The sequence below is a fragment of the Octodon degus genome, unplaced genomic scaffold, assembly GCF_000260255.1.
Source record: "Octodon degus isolate 3935 unplaced genomic scaffold, OctDeg1.0 scaffold00015, whole genome shotgun sequence".
NCBI lineage: Eukaryota > Metazoa > Chordata > Mammalia > Rodentia > Octodontidae > Octodon > Octodon degus.
This window is the reverse complement of record NW_004524591.1, coordinates 20,922,203-20,947,802: the sequence shown is the minus strand read 5'-3', so window position 1 is coordinate 20,947,802 and position 25,600 is coordinate 20,922,203. Positions and strand designations below refer to the sequence as shown.

The 25,600-nt window shown below is 54.8% G+C and overlaps 1 protein-coding gene across 4 annotated transcripts in view; it reads right to left on the bottom strand.

The window, feature by feature from the left end:
- The window catches only part of Adcyap1r1 (ADCYAP receptor type I), a 49,785-nt gene extending 25,184 nt beyond the window's left edge, over positions 1–24,601 (bottom strand). For all 4 annotated transcript variants that reach the window (XM_023709947.1, XM_023709949.1, XM_023709948.1 and 1 more), the window contains exons 1-4: positions 24,382–24,601; positions 16,462–16,581; positions 14,746–14,851; positions 4,111–4,218 (exon numbers count right to left, since the gene is read on the bottom strand). In XM_023709947.1, the coding sequence (XP_023565715.1) occupies positions 4,111–4,218; positions 14,746–14,851; positions 16,462–16,512 (265 nt within the window). In that variant the 5' untranslated portion in view covers positions 16,513–16,581; positions 24,382–24,601. The remainder of the gene's footprint in view (positions 1–4,110; positions 4,219–14,745; positions 14,852–16,461; positions 16,582–24,381) is intronic.
- Positions 24,602–25,600: the final 999 nt, after the last annotated feature.

Sequence of the window (25,600 nt, the reverse complement as noted above, 5' to 3'; positions counted from 1 at the left end):
GAAAGAAAGAAAGAAAGAAAGAAAGAAAGAAAGAAAGAAAGAAAGAAAGAAAGAAAGAAAGAAAGAAAGATCAACAGAAAAGGGGCACACTGGGGCACACTGAGGAACAAATTCATCCCCTCTGTAGCCAGGGCTGCCTCTGAGGAGATGAGGAAGGAGGCAAAGAGGACAGTGGGTGGAGGAGATGCAGAGCAGGAGGCAGGAGCCAGGAAGGGGAAGCCCCTGCTTGTCCAAGCAGCACCCTCGCGAGCTGTGCTGGAAGACTTCTGTCAGTCTCTCCAGGTATGCATTTTCTATGGTCTGAGGAAGAGGAAGAGGGGGACCCTGCCCAAAAGGAGAGTTCTGCCCAACTCAGGAGACTGGCCCCAGCCACTTCTCCAGTGCCCAGTGCTGCGGCTCAGGCTGAGGAACCCCAGCCAGCCCTGGGACCACAGAAGAGTTCAACTGTGTACTGTAGCTCCATACTAAGCCAGCTGTTCTCCAGAAAATCTCTCCTGGGCTGCCATGGAGACCTCCTTCCAAGTTCCTCTGAAGACTCTTCAGAAAGTCCAAAAGTCCCAGTGGCGTCGCAACCTGGCCAAGTCCCATGCCCACCCCAGTCTCATTTCCTCTCTCCTTTGCTCACTTGTGGGTGGTGGGAAAAGGAAAGGGAAGCTGCTTTGAAAAGAAGTTTTTGAAAAAATGTCCTGAAGGAAAAACAAAAATATTTCCTTTCTTTTATTTTCTTCCTCTTGATGATGCCGTGTAGGCTCAGAAGAGCATAAACGCTTTTGTTCCCAAACTGTTTATTGTTAAAGTCTCTGGGAGATGGAGCACCCTCCAGACTGACAAACCCTGCAGTGACAAAGCCTACTTCCTCAGGCTCGTTTGCCCCAGCAGCTTCTCAGGAGCACATAATTTTAGGGCTGTGGTTCCCAGATGAGGCTCTTGCACTACCTAGGAAGTCAGCTAGCAATTCACAGGCTCAGGCCCTGTCATCAGCCTATAAATCAGAAGCACTGGGAGTGAGGCCCCAGAATCTGTATCTCAGCAAACCCAGGGTATAATTGTGATGTACAGTTAAAGTCTGAGAACCTTTGTTCTATGTGACTGAGATCAATACTCACTAGAATCATCTAATCTGGGGATCTTTACTTGCAATCTGTGAAGGGGTTTCTACAGATATGTGACTCCCCAGAAACTGTATGTACCAGGTCCTACTTGTATCCTTAAGTGCAATTTTCCATGAGACAAACAATAACTACGTCAGAGAAATGCCCACCCAAAGATCACACACCCACAAAAAGCTGAGCTCAGCCAGCTGGAGGCCCCCAAAGTACCATGCACAGCACATGCAACTCTGACCAGCCTTTCCCTGAGAGAGTCAAGGAGTTACTGTCAGGAAAACCAAGATTTCCTGCAAAACACAGGCTCAGACAGGGGTCGAAACCCTAGCCATCCATCTGCCATGTCACTCACTGTTTCCCACCAAGGCTGAGGCTGCTCTGTGCCCCGAGGGCTGGGGTGGCATCAACAGGCCACACAACAACTCCATACGCTTCTGACACACTGCACCTTCTAAGGCCATGCTGATTGTAAGGGTCACAGAATGGCCTGTGACTCAGTCCCCACCTGACCTGAGGGAGCACCTAGCAGGCTCCCGGAGGGATGGGTGAGTGTGGGAAAGGGCAAGGAACAGCAACGGGTACGTGGAGCTGGGGCCTCTTCCCTGGAGTGCCGCTGTCCAGCACACTCACCTGACCTGCTCTTCCAAAGGGAACCCACATCTCCAGATGCCTCATCCTGAGATTTCTCTCCTTCCCTGATCTTTCTCATTTCCACTTTTCTCTTACGCCAAAATTTCATGACAACCTAGCAATAAACCCCATTTTTTAAATTCTTGTCCCCAGGTAGATATGCCACCTCTGGGGAGCCTCCTTGACCCTTCAATGCTCAGCTGCCTGATGCACGTATGGTCCCGTCTGCCCAACTGCTCACTGTGCATCGCAGTTTCTCAGCAGACCACACGCAGGCTGAGGTCCATGCGTAAGCCCATGACTGTGCCTGGAGGACTCCTTTGGTCCCCCCTCTGGCCCCTCAATTGCTGAGCTTCATCCTTCTAAACTCAAGGGCTGTGTTCTCCAGCTTCCTGTGCCCCCACTTCCAGGAAGATCGAGGGATAGGAGAGACGCCTGCCGCTGCACCTGCACCCCATCCTGATCCCAGGAGCCAGAGTCAGGATCTCCTGAAGCTGGGCTCCTCTGGGATAGACAGAAGGACAGCAGTCTGTCCGCACCAAGGTTCCTCTTACCGGTGTTTTCAGTCTCCCAGACTGCAGCAGAAAAAGAGAGAAATGCAGAGGTGAGCAGAGGGTGAAGTCAGGGTCTGCTCTCGCTGGCCACTCCCTCCTCCTCCCCTCCCCAAGCACTGCACACAGGGCCCACCGCCTCCAGAACAGAGATGCTCAGAGGCCTCTGCCAGGAGAGAGGTCATCGCCTCCAGGTGCCAGCACCCTGCGCAGCCACCACAGCCACCCCATTTCCTGGGAAGCAAACAGGAAAGTGAGAAATGCCACGGTCTCACCTATCAAGCCTTGGGAACAGAGGTGCTAAGAGTCCGGCCCTCATGAGCCATTAAGAACCAGGTGCAATCAGCACCTTCACGGTGCAGCAGGAGGCTGCAGCAAGGTGGAGTGTAAGGAAATCTCCTGCACTGTGGATTCACGTTGCCCTTGCAGCTGCTGTTGTTGGAAGAAACTGTCTTTGTGTGGAATCTGACCTAGAGTAGATGTTCAACAAACTCTAAATAAATGACTGAATGAAAGCACTACACTCACGGAGGAAGTGATTAAGTTGGTTTCTAAAGGAAGGAATGAGGAATCGAGCTGAATCACGGGCTGCCAGCTGCGCCTGACTGGCCCCACTGACTGTAGCTCTCACTGTAGTACTCCGAGGCTCCTCTTCTGAAATCCCCTCCAGCCTGCTCTGGGTCATTACCAGGCTCCAGGCCCTCAGGATGGGAACGCTCGGCCGCGGCCCTCCTTCCATGCTGCCAGGAGGCCTGGCAGTGGGAGGAAGGTGTGGTACGTGGTTCATCTGCCTTCTCTGGTCTTGGGACTGGACCCACAACCAGGAGCCTGGGACCATAACCATGCCACTGTCTCTCCATGCCGTCTCCTCTAAGCCCCTTTCCCTCCAGGGTGGTGGCAAAGTTGTTGGAGGCCCTGGTCTGAAAGCCAGTTTGCCTCTGCTTTTTGGCCAGGACAGGGCTCTGCCCCCAGCAGAGATGGGACCGTAAAGGCTTCATGCCTTTCGGCCCAGCGTCGCTTTGCTAGCTGGGCCTACATCCTCACTTCCTGTATCACAGAGCTCAGCCACACTGCCTGCCCCACTGGCTCCTAGCTAACTTGGGGTCCCCAGACCTCTTCACAGCACTTCACTTGCTCCTAACACCCCACGCATCTGGCCATCCCTAGCTCCTTCTCTCCTACACCCTTACAGTTTACTCAGTAAACAGACGTGCTGGCTGCTGCACAGCCTGGAGAGATCCTGTGTCCACAGCACGGGGTTCGTAGGCACAGACACGAGTGAGCGGTGCTGCCCTCCTCACATTCCCATCCTGCATGAGGGTGTCTGATTCCATGCCCCATCCATGTGCTCCTTGGGCCTCTGAGAAGCAACGTGGCCATGCAAGTGACAGTGCTGATAATGTCAGCTGATGAGCACTCCTGAGCACGTAGAGCACACAAAGTTCTGAAGTCATGACATCCATGCATGAGACTTCATTTGATCCTCACAGACCTGCCACACTTCCATCCAGCAGACCAGGGACTCAAGTAGGAGGACTTCCTCAGAGCAGGGCCCCAGGAGGGTGAGTGGTAGAGCTTGGTTCAGCACCATGCCAGAGAGCCCAGCCTGCTTCCGGTCTCGATGCCAGCACACTGGGTCTCAGGTCAGAGGAACTTCCTAACTATGCAGTAAAGTTGGTGGTGTCGGCCTCCCTACCAGCAAGGCAGTGCTGAAGAAGGGACTAGCTGCCCACCCCCAGGACAGCCCAATCCTTGGTCCCTAGCTCCTGGGAGGGCAACAGGTTAGACCAGCATGGCCTGAAGAGATTCTGGGCTCTACCCACCTTGGTCTGGGTTGAAGATCTGGAAGAGTTCGGGGCAGCTGACCTCAACAACCTCACCCACACGAGCTGGCTTCCAACACGTGATGTTGTCCCACATGCCGGGGCATCCTGTGAGCAAGAGAACCCTGGTGAGCGTGGGGCCTGTCACAAGCAAATACTACACACCATGACATACATGGCACACCATCCATGCCAGGCCCTCGCAGAGCCCAGAGTGTTTTAAGAAGAGGAAAGGCAAGGCTTTCTGTCAGAGGCAGGCACAGCCTTGGCAGGTCCCTCGAAGAGAAGGAGAGGCACAAGCCAGTGCAGGTAGCCTGGGTGAGGAAGGGGACCTCATCTGGCTTTCCAGTGGCTGCAGTGGGACTGTGCGGAGGGGAAATGCTGGCCAGGCAAGATCCCTGAGTGAGATGCTGAGCTTCCCTCTTGCCACCATGCCTCAGCTCTCCCTCCTCTTCCATCTTGTCCAGTGGCCTCCATCCCCTTCACTTAGTCTAGCCTCAGATCTACCTCCTCAGCTGGCTTCTCCCCTCCATGGACAGGAATAGGGCTGGGACTGGTTGGCTGCTGCTTGGAGCCAGAAGTTGGCACCACCCTTTTCATAATGATAGCCCATACACCTGATGTTCTTCACATTCTTAGCACCCCAGCTACTTGGCATGGCACCCTAACACGGGTGCCCAGAGCACCTGTCTTCAAGCACCCTACCATGCCAGCCCTCACTTTCATTCTACCACAAGGTAGTGGGGGGAGGGCTCACCCAGGGACCAGGAGGGGGGCACCATCCATCAGAAAAGGAGAGAGGAGACTCTTCAGGGAAGCCTGTGCTACCACGGCTGGCACTGTGAAAGGGCTCAGAGAGCAAGAGATGGGGCGGCAGGAGGCCAGCCCAGTGTCACAGGGATCCAGCTGAGAGGGTCGAAGGAAAATTCGCTGAGAGGCTCTGGGAATCATTAGAACTTGCTTACTCACTGGGCCTGAGCTGTGAGGAACAGGAAGATCTCAAGCTTGATGAGCAAATATTCAAATCCAGGGGCTCAGGGACACCCTGATGCCTCTGTCTGCTGTAGTACGCTCTTCCTGGCTGCCTCCAGCCCCTGGCTCATCCATATCTGTCTTTCGTCTACATGGAACTGATCCTCACCAAGGTCAACAGCGACTGCCTTGCTGTCAAGTCCAAGAACAGCTTCAGCCTGCACTGGATCCTGCCTGCCTCACTGAGGGATGCAGGTGGCTGCCCTGCCCTAGACCAGCACAGATGGGGTAGCAAAGCCATCTGAGGCCGCGGTCGCCAGTCCCTAGCTATTCTTCAGGGCTGAGTGCATGCCCAGCTAGTTACCTCTAGACAACCCTGCCCTGAGGGGCCCGAGACAATTCAAGTGCAGCACCAGCTGCAGCCTAGCTAGAAGCCTGGGCCACCTTTGCTCTATGTCCTTCTCCGCCACACTCAATATCCAGCCCTGCTGGTTTCCTTCCAGACACTTGGGGAACCCATTCTCCTTCACTGGGACAATTGTTCCAGCCCCCCCTCCCCCCGAGGGCTCCTCCCTCAAGCTCACCCACCTAAGATCCATCTTTTCAAAATGATGGCCCATATACTTAATGCTCTTCATAGTCTTAGCACCCCAACTACTTGGCATGGCTCCCTAACACGGGTGCCTAGAACACCTGTCTTCATGCACCCTACCATGCCAGCCCTCACTTTCATTATACCACAAAGTAGTGGGGGGAGGGTTCACCCAGGGACCAGGCACAAAGTGAGAAGACAGTGGGGGCACCTGGGAACCCACCCCAAAAAAATACATAGAAATGACATTGAGAGATTGCGGCAACGATGCAATTAGAGAGGACGCAGGAGAGGAGTGTTAGACATGGAGTTCCAGAAGTCAGATCCAAAGCCTCAGAGAGATCTATAAAAATAAGTTTTAGAGAGGGTCTCAGTGTCACACAGGGAAGCGAGTGACCATGGCAGCCCATCTTGCAGCCTGCTGAGGAGATGAATTAGCGCATACAAAGGAAGTTCGCAGAACAGCACAAGGAGCACTCCGTGTGTGTCCCCTGCTGTCATGAGCATTAATGTCATTATTTTAATTAGGCGTCCCTAGGAATTGCTCCCTTGAGAAAGGCCTCCCACGTGGGTAGAGGAGGCAGAGACCTGCAAGGTGACATGAAAGCTTGACAGCTGGCCGTTGACAAGCCCCAGAGGACACCTGGAAGACGGCAGGAGAGAGGGGGCCTGGTGCAGGTCTCACGAGGCCATGCTCTCTCTGTCAAGGTCTATGACTTCTGGGTGCTGTGCAGACCAGAGAGTATCTGCAGTTTCTGGATACAGAACATTCCAATTCTCAGAATGTCGACTGTGCGTGCAGTGACAATAGCCAGTGTCATCCTGCTTATGAACAGAGTTTGGGAACTGTGAGCACCGCCAAGTAGAGCAAAAAGCAAGGACACTGAGGGCCAGATGAAGGGTCTGGCCCAGGTCCCAGCAATGGCCACAGCAGATGACCCCCATCTACCCGATGCAGCAGGACCTCTCACTTGCATGCCCAGCTGGCTGTGACATCTTGTCCTTGCAGGAGACCCAGCAGCACATCTTTGGCTGCCATGGCCCATGGTGACTGTAGACTGGCTGTGGAGTGTGGCTGTGTCTGGCCCAGGCCCTAGGAGCCCCAGCCGACAGATGTCCCCATAATGCAGAACATCAGCTGACGTTGCTGAGGTCAGAGGGCCACCTTAGAGTATGACAGCAGGGGTGGGGGAATGCAGAGTCAGGAGGATATGGGGAGCGCCAGGGCTGGGGGTCAGCAGGCCATGGGGTGCGTTCTCTCAACAGTAGCATACAGAGCACCTCCCATTACTAGGCACTAGCTGGGCATCAGGGCTCTGGGGGTGAAGAAAAGTAAGCTGTGAAGTTTACATTAGAAAGCAGACCAAAGGGAAACTGCGGGGTCTCCCCACAGAAGCTGCACTAGAGGCCTGGGACTTGTGTGCTGGTCTCCTCGGCCATGTGTCCCATTCCTGCTGTGCACAGCAAGGATGGTGGGCTCTGCCTATCCCCTGCTTTGGGTGACCAGAGCTCAACTCTGGAAGAGTGAATCCTCTGCAACTCGCAGCTGCCGCAGGGTCAGCCAGGGCAGATAGGGTTGCCTTCCAATTCCTCGCTCCCCTCCGCCTGTGGCCTGAGAACACTAAGGATCTCCTGCCATTACTCTTAAAGTCCTCCTGGCGCCTCCTTCTGGCCTCAGCCTGGATCCCCACCAGAGTCCTGGGGGCAATCCCTGTAGCTTCCAGCAAGTGAGGATCAAGGTGTAGGTCCCATGACCCCACTGCCCACATCCCAATGTCTAGGCTTAAGGAACAATCTCCTCGACCCAGTCAGCACTGCAGCTTAGGCAGACAGAAGGTGGGCTCTTGAGAGGGCCCTGGGCTTTTCTAGCTAGGCCAGTAATTTCGTCCCTGCCCATCACACAGACTACCTTGGCTTTGACATCTCTGTCCATGCACCCTCCAGGCCCAGCACAACTTGGTTTTGTTGGGACTCCAAGACTTGAACAGGCCTTTCCTCCCACCTCCTTCTCTTCCTCTTCCTCCTCCTTCCTTCTCCACCAGCTTCTCCTTTTAACCTCTTTTCTCCTCCCTTTCCTCCTTCCTTCCCCCTTATTCACTCCTGTATTCAAATATGAAGTCAAGAAGAATGAGTCAGACACTGCAGAGCAACACAGGAACAAAGAGAAAGGGCCCATCTCTGCCTCCCAGCACTCCCAGCCCAGATCATGCCGGCAGTTTGGGATGCCATGCTGAATGATATATTTGTTCCCTATTGCTGCTGGAACTTTTTGAGCAAACTTGGTGTCTTCACAAATTTTTATCTTACATTTCAGTGGACAAAAATTTGAAATGGGTCTCACTGGACTAAAATCGAAGCATCATGATTTTAGGCCAGAGATTCTAGGGAAGAATGGTTTTCCTTGCCTTTCAAGAGGCTACCCTTATCCCTTGGCTCATGGACCCATCACCCACCTTCAAAACCAGCTGCTTAGCATCTACAAATTTCACCTCTTGGACTCTCCTGTGTTCTGTCACCTATAATGGCTATCATGATTTTGCAGTGTCCACCCAAATCACCCAGGATAATCTCCCTTCTCAGGATCATTAACTTAATTTACAAACAAAGTCCCTTTTGATATGTAAGATCATATCTTCACAGGTTTTGAAGTCTAGGATGTGGGCATATGTCTCTGGGAAACTGCAGGGAAACCCTTCTCCCAAAAGGGGTTCAGATAATGATCCACATGATGTGATTTGGTGGTAGGGGAGATAGCACATCTGAAGAGCAGAAAAGCAAATATGGAGAACTGTCAGGACAGGACACACACAGGAGTGGTCCAGAGGGGCTAGATTTGGTGTGATGGTGGCTGAGATGGAAAGGAACCCTGCATAGGACAATTTGGATGCATGAATACCAGAGCTTGGTGACAGAATAGCTGGACATAGCCGGCAAGGGTGCTCAAGACTGTGTGCTCCTGTGTCTGATGTGACTTATCACGTCCCAGAGTGAGGAGAAGCGATGAACTCGTCTCTAAAACATCCTTCACAGGTGTCTGTTGTCTTGGTCTTCTTTCTCTCAACACCCTAGGAAGTCACATGTGGAGGCCACATGTTGAGAGTGGCAGTGTTTCAAGATGGGAGGGGCCTGGATCTCTGAATGACCGTGCAAAGCCAGGCTCCACCTCCACTCTGCTGACCAAACTGGCCTATGACGTATGCTAGCAGGAAATATCCCTGTGCTAAGCCTCTGAGATTTTAAACTTGATTTGTCACTGCAACAGTTTAGGCTTTCCCACTTGGACAGCCACATGTCCTCTGGGGCTGTTCCCACCTAGGCCATGCTGCACAAAGTAGTCAAGGAATGGCAGCAAATTGTGACAGCAAGAGAGAGAGTCCACGTAGGCAGGACAAACTGAGAGAGAATGCAAAAGCCATTAGCCTGCAACTGGAACAAAATGAGGAGCTAATCTCAGGTTGTCATGGTGATAATTTTGTCCAGCTCCACAGTGTTCAAAACTCATGAGACCAGGAATACCACGGTGACAGACAAAGCCACATTCCTCCCTCTGGAAAGCCACCCAGGATGCTCAGGTATTATCAGAATGGAGCATCCATTAGTTCACACAATTCAGGTAAAAAGGATTCAATTTGCTGAAATCCACTTTACTGCCAGGACTTCTGCTCCACAGAAGGAGGGCCTTCATGTGGTAAGTATTAGCAGAGAGGAGCAGGACCAAGACACACATGCACACCCCTGGAAGTGGGCTGTTCTCGAAGTGCGACATTGCCAGGCCAGCAACATTCCCTGTGGACCTGCCAGAAATGCAGATGCTCGGGCCCAACCTGAGCACAGGAATCGGAAATTCAGAGGAGGCCTCAGCAATCTCCATTTTAACAGTCCCTAAAGGACAGTGTGACACCCTTGGGCTTAAGAACGACTGGGCAAAAGGAAAACACAGGGCTGGCTGGAAATGGAGCCCTTTGAGAGACTAGCATCAGACCCTACTGGGAATCAGCTCCTCAGAACAAGAGTCCCTGCTCCCAGTTGGTTCCCAGTCAGCCCCTGAGCCACTGGGAAGACAAGCCTGGAAGTGGTGCCCTCCTCAAGGATGCAGGGATCCAGCCGAGGTCCCAGCAAGGCATAGAGGATGAGCCAGCAGGGCAGCAAGCAGCCTTTCCCACCTGCGCTCTGCCTCTTCTCCCTGCTGCTCCTGCACCACTGAGCACTCCCTCTTCTATCTCCTCCATGCAAGACCCAACAAAGGACCCCTGCCCCTGCCTAAGCCATCAGTGCTCACTCCCCACAGCCAGCTACAGAGCTCCAGGGGCTTCTGCCATGGAGGCCACCAGATGCATGACTGTTTCTCGACCAGTGAGGACCTGCAATCTGACGGACTCACATATAGAGCCACACACATCCTTCCCTGCAACCAACCAGGGTGCTGCAGACTAGACTCACACTCCTAGATCTAAGAGATTGAGAGGAGACACACCCTGTGTGCATACAAATATAGAATATTTACATATACATACTTATGCATAAACATGTTAAAATACAGAAAGGCTATGTTCAACCACAGGCTACAGAATGCTATTGCTGTCCACAACCAATTCCACACCCCAAGGTGGTCCCATGAAATTACAGGGTGCTAGAAAACTCCTGCCACCCGGTGATGCCACAGCCATTGCAATGTGATGCAAAGCTCTCACTTCTGTGGTGGTGCTGGCCTGAACACACCTACTGGGCTGCCAGCAGTTAAAAACCACAGACTGACCAATTATGCTCAGAACACTGAACATGGAAATAAACCATTGGGCTTACGTGGGTTCCACACATTTTGTCACTTTCAGCGCATTCTTCTACCTACACATCGAAAGCTCTACTTCAACGCAGCCTGCTGTGCATGCAGCCTCCTACCTCCCGAGCTTACAGTGTTCTTGATTAAACCAGGAGACCACATGGAGTGATCGATCTAGTTTGTGTAAGTGCACTCTGATGTTCTTACAAAGAAATCGTCCAGCGATGCAGTTCTCAGAAGACATCTCCATCATTAAGCAAGGACTGAGGGTGTGTGTGTGTGTGTGTGTATGTGTGTGTGTATGTGTGTGTGTATGTGTGTGTGTGTGCGTGTGTAAAAGCACTGCTGTGAGCTCATCCTCACAAGCCATGCAATAAGCTGTTGGGTGCTTCCTGTGTTCATTTTCAAATACACCTCAGGGACATCATGGTACACATCACGGACATCACTACACCTCTGACCAGCACTGGTGCAGCTGTGTCTTCAGGGAGAGCAGAGGAGGGTGGCGACGGGAGGGCTGGCCCTCCCAGCTCACCCTGAGCACAGGGCAAGGGCGTAATGCACACCTGCCAGTCTCTGTGGCTCCTAGGTTTGGTTGTGGCCTGAGGTGCAGTCCCCAGCCTGGCTCACCTGTGGGAGGGGCCCTGGCAGGTAATGTTCTCTGCTAAGCCAGTGGTTCTGAAACTGGGGTGCACTTTGGAATCACCTGTAGGCCTTTAGCACAGACCCGCTTGGAGCTCCACCGAGAGGCTGTGGACACTGGGCTGGGGAGGGGCCTAGACACACTGGGTGACTACTGTATACTTCACATGTGCATTTACTCTGCAGCCAAAAGGCCTGACTTCAGTAGAGAAGGACCCCATGAGCTGGTCTGAGCCTGCAGCGGAACACAGGGGAAATTCAGGCATCTCCTAGGGCTGGGGCTGGAGCGCTGCTGGCTTACAACTGAGCCCCGGAGAAGCACCTCCCATACCTCCCACAGCTGAGACAGGCGTGCCCCCTCAGCCTGCAAGATGAGCCTGTGGGGGTCCATGGGCCTCTTTCTTGGGTGGGCCTCCCCAGCGGGCTCCCTCGCCCTGCCCTGGCCCCCTTCCTTATCACCTCAGTGCTGTGGAGCTCCATGGCCCTCGGGACCTGTCTTCCACTAGCTCTGAGTTCTTCTTGGGAGTGCAGAGGCTGCACTAGGACATGCGTCAGCCCATGGGAGACTGAGACAGTCTGTGATCCCAGCCCTTGCAAAACAAACACCCAGGCCTTGGTGCAGTTAAGAACTAGGGCTCCTGGGCACACACTCAGGGCCCTCCCCTCCAGCGCCTCTCCCCAGTGCTTCCTGACCTTTCCCTCCAACAAGGAGGACAGCTGCAGGTGGGGTGCCTTCTCCTGGCTCATCTTGAGCTGCAGTGCAGAGTAGTGCTCAGGAACATGGCTCTGAGCAGTGTGGAAGCACCCTGGCGCCACCCTTGCCCTTCCCTCCTTCACTGGACTACTGCACCCTGACTCGCTCGGCCTCCTTCCCTGGCTCTCCTCTGCCCTCTAGAGCCCACAGCTGGTCCCAGGCCTTCCTCTTACCAAAAGCCTTTCCATGTAGGCCCCCACGGACTGACCTAAGGCCTGGAGAAACTAGACTGTCCAGGAGAATTCAGATCTAGTAGAAGATGGATGAGCCTGGACACCCTTGGCACTGTGAGATGACCCAGGACAACAACTGCAGTCCCTGCAGCATGCTTAGTGAATGCTACACAGTGTCCCTTGCACAAACCATACTTGGGAGAAATGCAGACAAAAAAATGAAGGAGCTAAGTGCCCTCCAAAGGTTCCACTGCTGGTGACAGGGTGACGGGTAGACTTGAGGTACAGGGACTCGGAGCGCATTGTTCTTCCAAGGCTGTGTAACCTTGTGGTTGAGGGCTCAGGCGGAATTCAAGTTTCTCCTCTGCCTCCTAATGCACGGTGTCCCTAACCATGGTACATAACCTTCTTGTGCTTCAGTTTCCTTGTCTATAAAACAAGGGCAGTAACAGACCCAGCCCCTCCCCTAGGCTGTGGCGGTTGAGTAGAATCCCAGCACAGTGCCTGGCACAGAAGTCTATATAAGTATCGGCTGTGGTCCATTCCAAACCCCACCCCTTAAGGAGATCTTTAAGCCCAGAGTAGGGAGAAAAGAGCCAAGGAGTGGGTGGTCCAGCTGGCCTGCTGTGTCTTTTTTCCTACCTAATGACTGCTCTTTGCTTCTACTTAATTCACTCTCCACCCTGTCTTACAGAACCCCTCCTTCTGACTCAAGGAGGGCAGAGGCTGGGGGAGATGTGAGACCCTGTCCTCAAGAAGACACCTCTGCCTGCCTTGCCCTCTGCCAGCCAGGCCGGACACCTCAGATTCCAGCCCACACAGACCAGACAGAAGGAGAGGGTGAGAAGGGCCACCATGAGTTGGGGAGGGGATGGGTGGATGAATAAATGAATGAATGAATGAATGAATGAATGAATGAATGAATGAATGAATGAGCAGTGCGTGGCTGAGTTTCTTCCACAAGTTTTGGGTGCCCCACCAAAGTTCAGGGTTTAGGAGTGACGTATGGCCAGCCCTGATTCACAGGTCCTGCTCCAGTGGATGTGGACATGAGGTGCACAGCAGCCTCCTACCCAGTCGTGTCTTCCCAGGCCTCCAGATAGGGCTTACTCAGTGCCCCAGAGGTCAGACTCCTGCCCCCAGGCCTCTTGCTCTTACGGATTCCTTGGCTTGCAACCCTCCTGCTGCAGGCTTCCAGAGCAGTGAGCTTACAGGTATGCACTGCCATGCAGATTCCAGCAGTGAGTTTCAGGCCACCTTCTCCACAGCTCTTCCCTATCCTCCTCCCGGTGGGCACCTGAGTGAGACCTCCTCCTACATTGCCCCTCGGAAGAGGGAGGCCATCCTCACCTCCCTCTCACTTCAGTCGGCCCATCCCTGAAGGCAAGCCCTCAGACAGGGCTCCACAGGCTGAGTGAGGACTGAACAACACACAGCCAGGGGACCCTGCCCCACCCTGCCCACCTCTCTCTTCCTTCAGGCCTGTTTGCTGTGCCCTGGGGCATAAGAGGCAGCACTCCTGGGACCCAGGCAGCTCTGGTGCTCCAACAGGCACTACCCTCACTTCCCAAACAACACACTTGGACCAGAGGGTCTCCAGATAGTCTGGGCTTCCTTGGGCTGTGTGGCATTGGGCCCATGCCTGGGCTTCCCCAGTTGGCGGGGCCTAGACTTCACTTTTGACCTTAGCAAGTGCAGGGCCAGCAGGGAAGGCTGGCATGTCTACAATTGCTCTCCTCCCAGTCTTCACCCTGAAGCAGCTGGCTGCGGAGCTCGGTCCGGTGGGACCACTACATTTAACTGGGCTACAGATTAATAAAGTCTTCAAGCAGATGGTGCTCAGAAGAGCTGGGTAGATCCAGAGGGAGGAATATGTCCCTCTGGCCTGAGCAGCAGTCCCACCCTCAGGGACACATATCCCGGCCTTTAGCAAGGAGGCAGAGAAGGAGAGGGTGGCCTCCAGGATGCCACCCCCGCCCCACCCCACCCCCACTGTCCCTCAAGCAGGAAGCAGAGGACACCACGCCTCTGTGGCCCTTAGGGTCCCACTCCCATGGCAAGGAGTTGGGAGAAGGTTACCTAGGACCTCTAGGTCTCACGAGAGCTGCGCCACTCCCTTGGGGCCTGTGCAATGTTGGGAGACAGTTTTTGCTTATCTTCGGCATCTGGGGTGTTATAAGCACTTAAAAGGGAGAAGCAAAGGATGGTACATGCCCGGAGTGTGTGGTCTCATGCAGCACAGGCCATGATGTCCCTCCCCAAATGCTCACTATTCCCAGGAGAAGCCCGCAAGGGCACCACCTGTGACAGAGGTGCCTGCTGCCTTTCTCCCTGGCTGATGAAACGAGCAGAGGAGCAAGAGGAGTGCACACCACTGCCTTATCCTGGCCAGGGCTGTCATAGCTTAGCCACGGGCAACAGCCCCGTCCTTGCCATCACCGGACCCTAGTGACCCATAGTAAGCTCTCTCACAGCCACCGCCCTGGCCAGGCACCAGCTCTATCTCTCCTGCAGGAGAGAAAGTGGCCACAGAACAGCCTTGAGCCACCAAGGCAAACTGGCCCCAAGCAGGACAACCCCAATGCCCCTGCCCAGAGAGGATACAGAAACCCCAGAGACCTGCGCCTTCCACCACCATCTGCAAGGTGGTCCAGGTGAGAAGCGTGCTTCTAAAGTGGCCTGATGTGCTGGGGACACTGCTCTCCCACCCCATGCCACTCACCCAGAGCAGAATCATTCAAGCCCAGCAGGTCATAGGCACTCTGGATCTTCTTCAGGCACAGGGCTTGCTCCTTCTTGAAGATGCAGTCAGAGTGCATGGCAGCAGCCTGCAGGGGAGACATGTGAGGACGGTGACAGGTGTCATGCCCAAGGGCATGACAAAACCTCCCAGCTAAACCCTGCCCTGTCTGATGTGGGGGAGGGCTTAGGACAGAAAGGAGAGAGGCAGAGGCCACACGGGGATTCTCAACCATCAGCAATTCAGTGGATACCCTTGGAAGAGCCCACCCTGCCACAGGCTGTTTCCACAACATGTAACACTATCAGCAAACACATACAGCTCTCTCCTAGGCACAGGCATTATACTGAATGCCATACATGTCTGTGGTTATGTACGTATGTTTTGCAAGAGTGCCGTGGCGACTGTTCATCATCAGTTTCCATGTTACAGGCATCAAGTACAGAGACTTCAAGTAACCCACTGCAAATCACTGGCTTGGCAGACTGTGGGGCCAGGCTCTGAGTCCAGGCCTTCAGATGGTACTGGGGCAAGCAAGCGACGGGGAGGAGTCAGGCTGTGACAGATCACTGTCTTGTTCCTCAGGGGGCTCAGCAAGGACGGAGGTATATCCCCAGCTGCAGCAGGTAAAGGGGCAGGGAGGGCCTTTTTACTAAAGGCCACTCTCATTTACAGAAGGGGAAACAGGCTCAAAGAAGAAGCTGCAGCCCAAAGCCACACAGCCAGTTTGGTGGCAGATACAGTTTCTCACTCAACACCAAGTGGCTTCATGGCGGTGCATTAGTACCATGACAGCTGCCTACGAATGCTGTCACTTTAGCTCAAATTCTTGGGGCAGGGATGGTTCCCTAGGGGACTGTCAGTGAGTATGAGGCTGTCACAAGGCAGCTGAGCTGTCACAGGACGTGTTCGAGATCCATCCAATCCCAGCTGCTTGCAGCTTTGCAGGCAGCTCCCGGAAGAGGGATGGACTCTTCTCTCACACAGGTAGGCGGGATAGGGGCAGGACTGGCACCCGAGAACCTGAAGACAGCTTCATTCACTGCCAGTCCAAACTTCCCGAGCGAGCAGTGGGACGGAGCCTGGAAACCTCTTTGTCCTCCTTTCTATCCTCATTCTCCGTGGGAGTCAAGAACAGTGGGCAGAGAGTTCCAAGTCCAAATCTGACAGGGGCTCACAGGTGGAGGGTCAGAAGATCAACCCTAACCAAGGTCTTGGAACACAGCCGAGCAAGTTATATGTTGTACAACTCTACAAGTTACCATCCATGTCACCACCGTAATAGATCGGAAAGCTGTGAGCCAGGCCTGGTGTTGTACACCTGTAATCCCAATTCACTGTATCTCAATTTAGCAGGATCCCATCTCAAAACAAAAATAAAATAAAAAATTTTAAGGGGTAGGAATGTAGCACAGAGGGAGGGAAGGCCCTGGGTTCCATCTGAAAGCAATGGAAAAAGGCAGGGAGAGGGAAAGACAGAGGGAGAGAGGAGAAAGGGAGGGAAAGGTATTATAATTTGCTGTGCAATCAGTTCAGGGTCCAAAGGAGGGGGACTTTCCCTGCTTCCCAAGAAGGCACTGGGGGCTCCATGGCAGCTGCCACCCCTGGATGGCCTAAAGCCACTAGTTCTCAGGGATGGTGGCTCCGGAGACGCTGAGTGCCAGAAGAGTAGTGGAGGGGAGGGTCATGGGCCCTTACCACAGGCAGTAGGAGCAGAGCAGCCAGGGACGCGTGCAGGTTGCTGGCCATGGCACTTCTCTGCCTGCACAGCTGGTCTCCTGTCCCAGCAGCTGCCCGTCAGTCCAAGGTGTCCGCAGGCTACAGAGGAAGCAAAAGCAAGATCCTGTGAGTCATTACCTCCCAGCCTCCCGGGGCAAACCTCCTCCTCCTTGCCCAGGCCAATCTATCTTTATCTCCTGTTCCACAGCCGTGCTGAGCCCCCAGTCTGCACTGGGCTTGGCGGACACTGCGACCGCATTGGCTCAGTCCCTCAGCCCACTGTGAGGGTCAGCAAGGGCTTTCTCCTCGGCGGCCGACCAGCTGTCACCCCGAATCTTGGCATTCTCCCCAGCCTCAATGCTGTGGCTGACACACACACAGCCACCTAGAAATGACATTTCCTGTTCTCCTTGTGCTCAGTGTGAGCTTGCGGTCACACTGGCACCTGTGACATGTGGCTGGCAGCAATGCAGGCTTTGCCCACAGCCCCGGTCTGCGCAGGAATGACGCGCTGTCCAGCGCTCCCTGAACGCTGCAGCCAGCTGTGACAGCGTAGACACAGACAGCAGCTGAGAGGGTGGGGAGTGACTCTTTGAAAGGAGCTGGGACCACTGAGAGGTCTGGTGGCCTGCAGTGCCCTGCAGCCTGGGTGGCCCGCCTCACTGTAGATGTTCCTTGAGGGAGACAAGAACTCGCATCCAACTCACCCCTTAAAGTGCCTCTTCATCCTAGGCTCCCAGGCTGGCACCTTAAGGGACACACACTTCTTTCATCCTGCCTTACCCTACTCTGCTCTCAGGATAGAGTGACAAGAAACAGGGACTATGAGCTCAAGCCTGAGAGAAGCAGGGGTGCCCAGGGACAAGGACACAAGACTGGACCCCAGAAAAGAGCAGAAAGATTGAATGCGGCAACCCAGGACCCCTTCTCCTTCTTGGCAGAAGAGTGCTCCCTGCTCCTAAAATGGACCCTGAGTGCGTACATCCTGCAGCCCAGCGACTCCACACATGCACAAAAAGAAGCATGTGCAAAGCTGGTCACTACCACCTTCCCTCAAACAGCACTGGTGACAAGGAAAGGGAGAGTGCAGCAGCCCCCAGGAGGGCACCGCTACACTGGCACAGGCAGAGCGATACAGTAGAACATGCAAAATAGCAGGGCTAGTTTAAAATTATTATTATTACTAATTGCTTTTAAATAGTTTGGAGTCCATGTTGGGGCACCACAGACCCACACATGCCTGCTGCAGGAGGTGGTGAGCCCAAGCGTCTCAGCCACTGGGCTTCACCCACACACCCAGTGCACAGAGCTGTGCTCACCCAGGGGCCCTGCCCTGGCTCTCTGCCTGGCCCTGGCCTCTTCTGGCCTCCCATGAGCTCCAGGTAGTGGGGAGCAAGCTCGAAAAAGGAAAGAAAAATAAAACAGCAGCTGGGAGTCTCCAGAAAAGGGTGCCCTTCTCCTCTGCAAGCCCAGCTCACCTGGAGACCCCTTGAGATCTTCCAGAAGCTTTGAGAATCCCAAGGCAGTAGGGACACAGGGTCCACCCCTTCCTGCAAGCCAGAGGGGACTGTGCAGGGAGGGGAGGCCTGGGCTATGCCTGGCACTCAGACTTTTATCTCTGTAGCCCACCAAAAACCCTCCACACCCTGGTGGCCACAGGTTGCCTCTGGCATTGCACTAGTGGTCCCCAAAGGGTTCAGTCACCTCTGACAGCCCTGGTGAGCCCATAGCCCTGCCTGCAGAGAGATGGCCTCCCAACCTGCCTGGCTGAGATGGAGGAGTGTCGACTCCCCAGGCCATCAGGCAGGCTGGAGGCCACCTCTCCTGCCAGCTAGGGCAAAAGAAAAGCTAGCACAAGGCCTCCTCTGCACTTGCCTCTGACTATGGTGTCTCTTGCGCCCTTACTGCAGTCCACCTCCTGCCACTCCCAGAAAAGCAAGGAGAGCTGGAAGCTGGAGCCCATGGGCCTTGACTTCCCTTCAGCCGCCTCTTGGCCTCAGGGATGACAGCTGTCCCCCACCCCCTTTTCTCCATCCTGGCTCCCTCTGCCTCACAGCTCCCTCAGGATGCTGGTGAGGGTCTGGCCACAGGAGCAGTCCAGGGGTACACAATCCCCACCTCCAGGAGGGACCTGGGCTCCTTGGCCCGGACTGCAGAATATCTCAGGACATGACTGGTTCCCCCAGGTTCTCTTTCAAATCCAGCTCTAGGTGCTACTGGTCAGGTGGCTTTGAGAACAGTTAAACCTACCCCCAAGCACTTAGTGTGGCAGACCTGGAATACATGTAGCTAGAGATTTTAGCCCAACGACCTGAGGGTAGCTGCCTAAGCTTTCTGGGCCTCTATTTTTTCATCTATAAAATGGGAATCATAGTAATGACTATCTCACAGCTACCACTTCAAGGTATCAACAAATTTATATAAATAAACTACAGAGTACATACAATAGTCATGGGACAGTCCGACACTCACTGAGGGCTACACACCTGCTAACTATTGACACCACCTTGCTACTTTCTGGTCAGATTTTTTGCACCCTCTTGTAGTCACTTCCACCCCCAGAGCCTAGGGTCACATTCAGGATGGGACCAGCAGGCCGCTGCACCCTTATTTGCTAATGGCTAACAGTAAACAACTCAGTACACCAGGCACTGTATCTAGCAATAGACATGAACTCCTTTAATGTGAAGTGTGAAGTATTTTCTAACACTAGTCTCATTCTGCAGCTTAGAAGGCACAGAGAGGCTAAGTAGCTATCCCCACAGCCAACAGCGAGTACATGGTAGATCTAGGAAGTGACCCCAAGCTTCTTCTACTCTCTGTAACTGGTAGAGGAAAGACGGGATGGGGAGATAGCTTGGCAATCTAAGCACCTGCCTGGAAAGTGCAAGGACCTGGCTTCAATCCTCAGTAGCACAGGCCGTGCTGGCCCCAGAACCCTGGGCTCACTGTGCAGGCCAGGAAACCATGTATGGTGGCCCGCACATGTAATCCCAGTGCTGGGGAGGCTGAGACAGGAGGATGACTATGAGTCTGAGCTGTGTACTGAGACCCTGTAGCAAATAAATAAACGAACAAACAAGGAGGATGGACTCCAAGCCTCCTGGGAACCCTGCATGGTCCCCTTACACCTTTCATAGTCTCTACACATGTATTTATGTATGCTCTATCCTCAGGAAGAGTTAGTTATAAACACACCACTCAGATCTGAAATTTTAAAGGCCATCTACCCATTGTGGGGATGGGGAAACTGAGGTCAGAGGTCAGAAGACATTTCTCAAGGTCACACTTGGAGTCCTTAAGTTTTACCTCCCAGGAAATGGACATGTAAATAGATGCTAGAACTGGGAAGTTTAGGGAACCCAATGGCACACCATTCCCCCTTCCCATCAAGGCAGGCCTGCCCTCATAGACCCTATGGGCCCAGCAAACACCTGGGGGCAGGAAGTAACACCAGTCCTGTCCTCCCACAAGCCAGGACCCAGGCCACTGTGGCCCAGAAACCAGAAGACACATTATCAGTCAGCATACAGCAGGCAGTGACTCACGACTGCTGTCACTGTCCACACTGAGTGGGAGGAACCTGTAGACCACATAACCATTGTTCCTAACGGGCTCTCCTGCACCACCCCATTAGGGGCAGATGGCCGGGGCCTCAGAGGAAAGCTCCAACACCTCCTCCCCACTGCCCCAAGCAGCATGGATTCCCATGGGGCTGCAACGACAGCCCTGTTCCCTCGCTTTCTTCAGACACACAGCCCTGGGTCCCTCATCTGCCTTGCCTGAGGAGGGGACCACCCAAGGGGCTGCCCAGCACCCCTCCTCCTGAGAGCAGCACCAGCTTGGATGCCAGACACAAGGCAGCCAAAAAGGACATCAGTCACCGCACTGCTCTCTGCATGCTGCCTCTAGGATGGGCACTGCCGCGGGACCCACCCCACCACCACCTCGCCCTCCTGGGCCAGGGAGCCAGGCAGGGAGGGCTGAAAGATGGAAATGCAGCCCTGCACCCTCTCCCTCCCTGGGGCCCTCTCCCACGAAGCAGCCTTCCTTCCACCTCTCTCCTCTACAGCGAAGCCAGCGCCCTCAAAGGGCTCGTTCGTACTCATGCTGTCTTCAGTGTCCAAACCATCCCATGTCAGAGCTGCTGGGGTCCTTTCTGCACTGGGAGACCCCCGTGCCCTCCACTTCACAGGGATTTAGGGTGGGGGCAACAAAGAGAGATGCTGGAGCAAGTGTACAAGACAGCAGTGTCCTCCAGGTCCACTGCAGAGGGCAGGGGCTGACCTTTTCCAAGTTCGGCAAAACTGTGTCCTCAGGACCCCCCTTTCACACCTGTCCTGGAACAGTCAGGGTGCACTACCCCACTCCCAGAAAGGCTAGAGGAGCAGGAAAGGAGGAGGCAGAAGAGAGAATATGAGGCCAGAGGAAGGGAGGAAGGAGACAGAGAGAGGAGAGATGGAGGTGGAAGGAGCTGGACATGCTGCTGGGGCCCGATCACACCTAGTTACCCAGGACACAAATGGCTGCCAACTGGCCAGAGAACCCCCTCCCTCTGTGCTGACCACCAGTGAGCAGGTGGGAGCCAGCCGGGTACCTGGCACACAGCACACAAGGTAGATATCTGCAGAGTTGCCTGCAGGGCAGTTTGGGAAGGAGGTTCAGGGCCTTGGGGGATATAACAAGACACCTGCAGGTAGGGAGTTAACAGCGCTGGTGTGGGGGAGCAGGAGCCTGGGGGGCTGGTCTCTGAAGCAAGGCAGCTGCAGTCACTCCAGTTATTTTTTCACAAATGATGTCCCCAGGGTCCCTTGAGTGGGTACATAGCTCACAGATGAAGGGGAGACTGCTTTGGGATGAAGTACTGTGACCTGCACTTTTGGGGCCCTTCCTGGGATTGTTGTGCCTTCCTGGGACTGTTGTGCCTTCCTGGGATTGATCCACCAAACAGACAGGCACAGGAGCTCCAGGTGGCTAGACTGAAGCACCCAGCTGCTCTGGGAATCTCAGGCTTCCAGCACCAAGGGCCGCCCCTCCGCAGGCCTCCCCCTGCCGCCTCCCTCACCTTATAGCCCCGGAGTTGGCAAACCCCTCGGCCAGTTGGATCAGCCTGTTGCCTATTTTTGTACAGCCAGAGAGCCAAGAATGGTTTGTACATTTCTAAATGGTCAATAAAAATTAAAAGAAGTGGCATATTGCACAACACACAAAACTGCGTGAAATTCAAATATTCAGCATCCACAAATAAACGTTATTAGCATACGCCCAGGCTTTGTTTTTGTTTTCATATCCTCTATAGTTGTCTAGTTTAACATATTGGCTACATTTACGCAAAAGCCTGCAGACCCTTGTCCTAGACTCCTGCAATGCAGTGTATACACACACACACACACACACACACACACACACACACACACACAGTTCTCTACTTGAGTCCACATGCAGTTAGACCATCGTTAAGGTAGGCTTTGTGTTCTCTAGGCTGATAAGTCTAGAACTGCAGAGGCCGTGCCTCAATGTCTGTTTGTCCTTCTGGTACCGCATGTCTCTATTTGTTCCACATCCCTGGCAGGTGTCATGGGAAGCCTACATACCTCCCCAGCTGTGTGTCACTCCCTCTCTGTGTGTCATTGTGGGGGTGGCTGTCACCGTGTGCCTCTGACGGCATCCAGAGCTCAGTACAAACACACTGCAGCTGAGGAGTTTCCAGCCTCCATGTTGCCAAGGCAGCTGGGCCTCTAGGCCCAACCCTGTCAGACCAGGGAAACTTAGACTCTTTTATTACAAAGCAATGATGGGTTCCCATCTAGGGTGCCACACCTCTGCTCATAGGCTTTCTAGGAGAGGAAGCACTTGTCACCTGGACGTCAACTCTATGGTTAGTGGCTCTCAGGTAAGCAAGGACTTTCAGACCTGGAGCTGAGATCACACCCTGTGCTGATCCATTCTGAGGCTGCCTGCAAGCACCCACCTTCCCTACCCCCTGGCAGACAGCAAGCTGTGGCTCCGCTTCATCCACACCAGCCCTTGGTCAGTGAAGTGTCCAACCCTGGGAGGCCATTAATCTGTGACCATCAACCCTAAGCTACCTCTAATTACAGATACTGATCTGTAAAGATCCACTGAAATTAAGAGAACATCCCAAAGTAGGGATGTAGCACAGCAGAAAGGGGTGCCTTGGTGGAAAGGTTGGGCTCCAAAGTGATCCCCAGCCCTTAACCCCCACCCCTGGCCAACCTGAAACTTATACCAAAACAGGTATTTATGAACTTTATGATCTGCATAGTCCTTAAAGGGTCCTTCCCGAGGCTCCCTGCAGGCACCCACCTTCCCTACACCCAGGGGCAGATTCCCAGAGGTCTTATCTCAGACACCCCACCATGGAGAGATGCCACTGATGGCAAAATAAGCAAGAGACAGGGACCAGTTCCCTGGTCAACGCACACACACACACACACACACACACACAACTTGTTGACAGATGGGTTAGATACCTGGTCCAAGGCCCATCCCACTGTGTTCTGTCCGTAATTTGTGACCATCAACAAATTTCCAATGGCACCTCTGCCTGCTCTCTCCAAGGTCAGGGAGAACCTAGATCCCCAGACTCTCCTGGGATCTGGGGGCTCTGCCAGCCCCACCTGCACCCAGGGGAGACTCAGAGGGGCTTCCCAAGAACACTTAGCTGGCCCTGGCTGGCCCTACCCACAGGCTCAAATGCAAGTCCTCACCCTCTCCAGAAGCCCAGGGGCCACCAAAGCCTTCGGCCTGACCTTCAGGATGCTCATTCCTTCCTCTGCTCTGGCCAGCGGCAGCCCCAGGGCAAGTTGCCCTAGATATCCTGTGCAGCCCCTTCTTCCCTCCACCTCCACCCTCGCCCAGGACTGCTCACAGAAAAAGCCAAATACTCTGTCTTGTTTTTGTCTTTGTTGGGGGTGTGGAGGGAGGCGGAGGACACTGTAAGGCTGGAGGAATCTAAGAAAGGGAGACTGACTGACGCACCTGCACTGAAACAGAAAAGGCCTGAAGAATTGGCAGCGCCCCCATCCCAGCCCGGCACCTGCCAGGAGGGGCCGAGGTGCTCCACTTGGAATGCCGGCACCTTCCGGTTGGGCTTCCTCCGAGGCACCCAGTCCCTCCTGACCTCCCAGCCCGCGCGGGTTGAGGATGCCACCACCCCCACACCCCGAGGCTGCTGCGGGAGCCGGCCTTTAAGGCGGGAGGCAGAGACCCCACTTCAGCTGGCCTGGGAGGCCGCGTTTCTGTCACAGGCCCCACAGGGCGTTTCCTTACGGGACAGCCGAAGCTCCGCACCGCGGGAAACCGAGGGACTAGATCTTTGGAACCATGCCGCACGGTTCATTTTTTTTTTTTTTTTTTTTTTTTCCTCAGAGGCTCGTTCTAGGATGGTCCCTACCTCAGCGCATTCTTTGCCCACCCCTCGAACCCCGTGCAGACTGCGACACCTAGTCCCGAGGGACCCTCTAGTGTTGCCTTCCAAATCCACGCTGATGCGTTCTCAAAGGATAAAGGTCTCTTGGGGTCCCTCTGGCCGCAGTGTCATCCCTGCCCGTGGTTGTCCCTACTGGGCTCCGGGAGAAGCGCGAGACGGGTCGTCCCCCACCCCACTGGGCTTCAGGGATTGAGGGGATCGGTTTCCCGAAGCAATGGCCCTGGTCACGGGGAAGGGGGATGACACGCAGGAAGCGGCGGCAGCGGCGGGCGAGAGCTTCGTTTCGGACTCAGGAGCTCCGGCCAGCGCCGGTCCGCGCCCCACCGCCGTAAAGACCCCCAGGGCTGGAGGGGGGGCGCCCGCGGTCCCCCTGGGCGAAGGTTCTGGAGCTGGAGCTGGAGCTGGGCTGCTGGGAGTGGAGGGTAGGAGCCGCTGGGGACCCTTACCTGCTCGCTGCGGGCCTGGCGGACCAGGCTCTCCAGACGTCCCGGGCCGGAGCGAGTGCTGAGGAGCGCGCGCCCAATCCGCTCTCCGCGTCCGCTGGCCGCCAGCCGGGGTCCGTGTGTCCCTGCGCGGCGGCGTGTGCGTGTGCACACGCGGGACCGCGCCGCCTGGAGCCGCCGTCAGTCACCGCCCGGTGGCCGAGCGCTGCGCCCCCAGCCTGCCTTCGCCGCCCCAGCCGCGCGGCCGCCCAGCCGGCTCGGTGCTCGGGAGAGGCGCCGCCTCCGCCGCCGCGAAGCCAGGCTAGGGCGGGAGGGAGGCGACAGACCACCGCCTCCCGGCGCGGACTTCGCAGGCTGGAGGGTAGGGTGCGGGCCAATGAGCGTCCGGGGCGGGGCTAGGTCGAGGGGAGGAGGGAGAGTGCTGTGGAGACCCTGCCTGGAGCCGACTTAGGCTGGAGATGGGCTCGGCTGGAGACCCTGGGGCAGCCCCCCCACCACAGCCTTGGTCTCAGGATTCTGGTCTGAGGGGAGCCCTTCTCTGGGCTCGAAATCTTCCTTTCTGCAGGCTTCACATGCCCGACACCCAGAGCCAGAAAACAAGCTCTCTCTCTCTCTCTCTCTCTCTCTCTCTCTCTCTCTCTCTCTCTCTCTCTCTCTTGTCCTGGGACCTGTTCTTTCCCCACCCTGGGAAACCTGCCCTGAGGGCAAATCCCAGACCTTCTGCAGCCAGGCCTAAGAAGGTCAGCTAGTTTGGGGGTAACTGGTTTGAAGCCCTCAAATTGATGTCGTGCAGAATGACCTTATAGCCAGAATTGGATTGGCGGTGCCTGCTGACAGGGCAGGGTATTTGTGCATGAATCTGATAGCCTTCGTGCCTCAGCTTCATCACCTGCACAAGGGAATGGAGGTAAGTATCCCCACAGTCTTGACAACAGCATTAAATAAAAGAAGTACATGCACTCCATTGTAGGGTTTTACCAGCCACATTTATTCAGTGGTATAAAATAAATAACTACTGCCTTTTTTTGTGATGCAGCTCAACCTCCTAGGACAAACAGGTGAACTGAGCCTTAATGGCAGAAACCAAACAGGTCAAGATCTCATGTCGCTTGATGACAAAACCGAGCTGAGAGAAGTAGTCACCCACTCCTGAGCAAGTACTTAAACGCTTGGTCTGCCCACCCCACCGCTTAGTTCTGGGCTGCAGGGATGAGGGGATTGG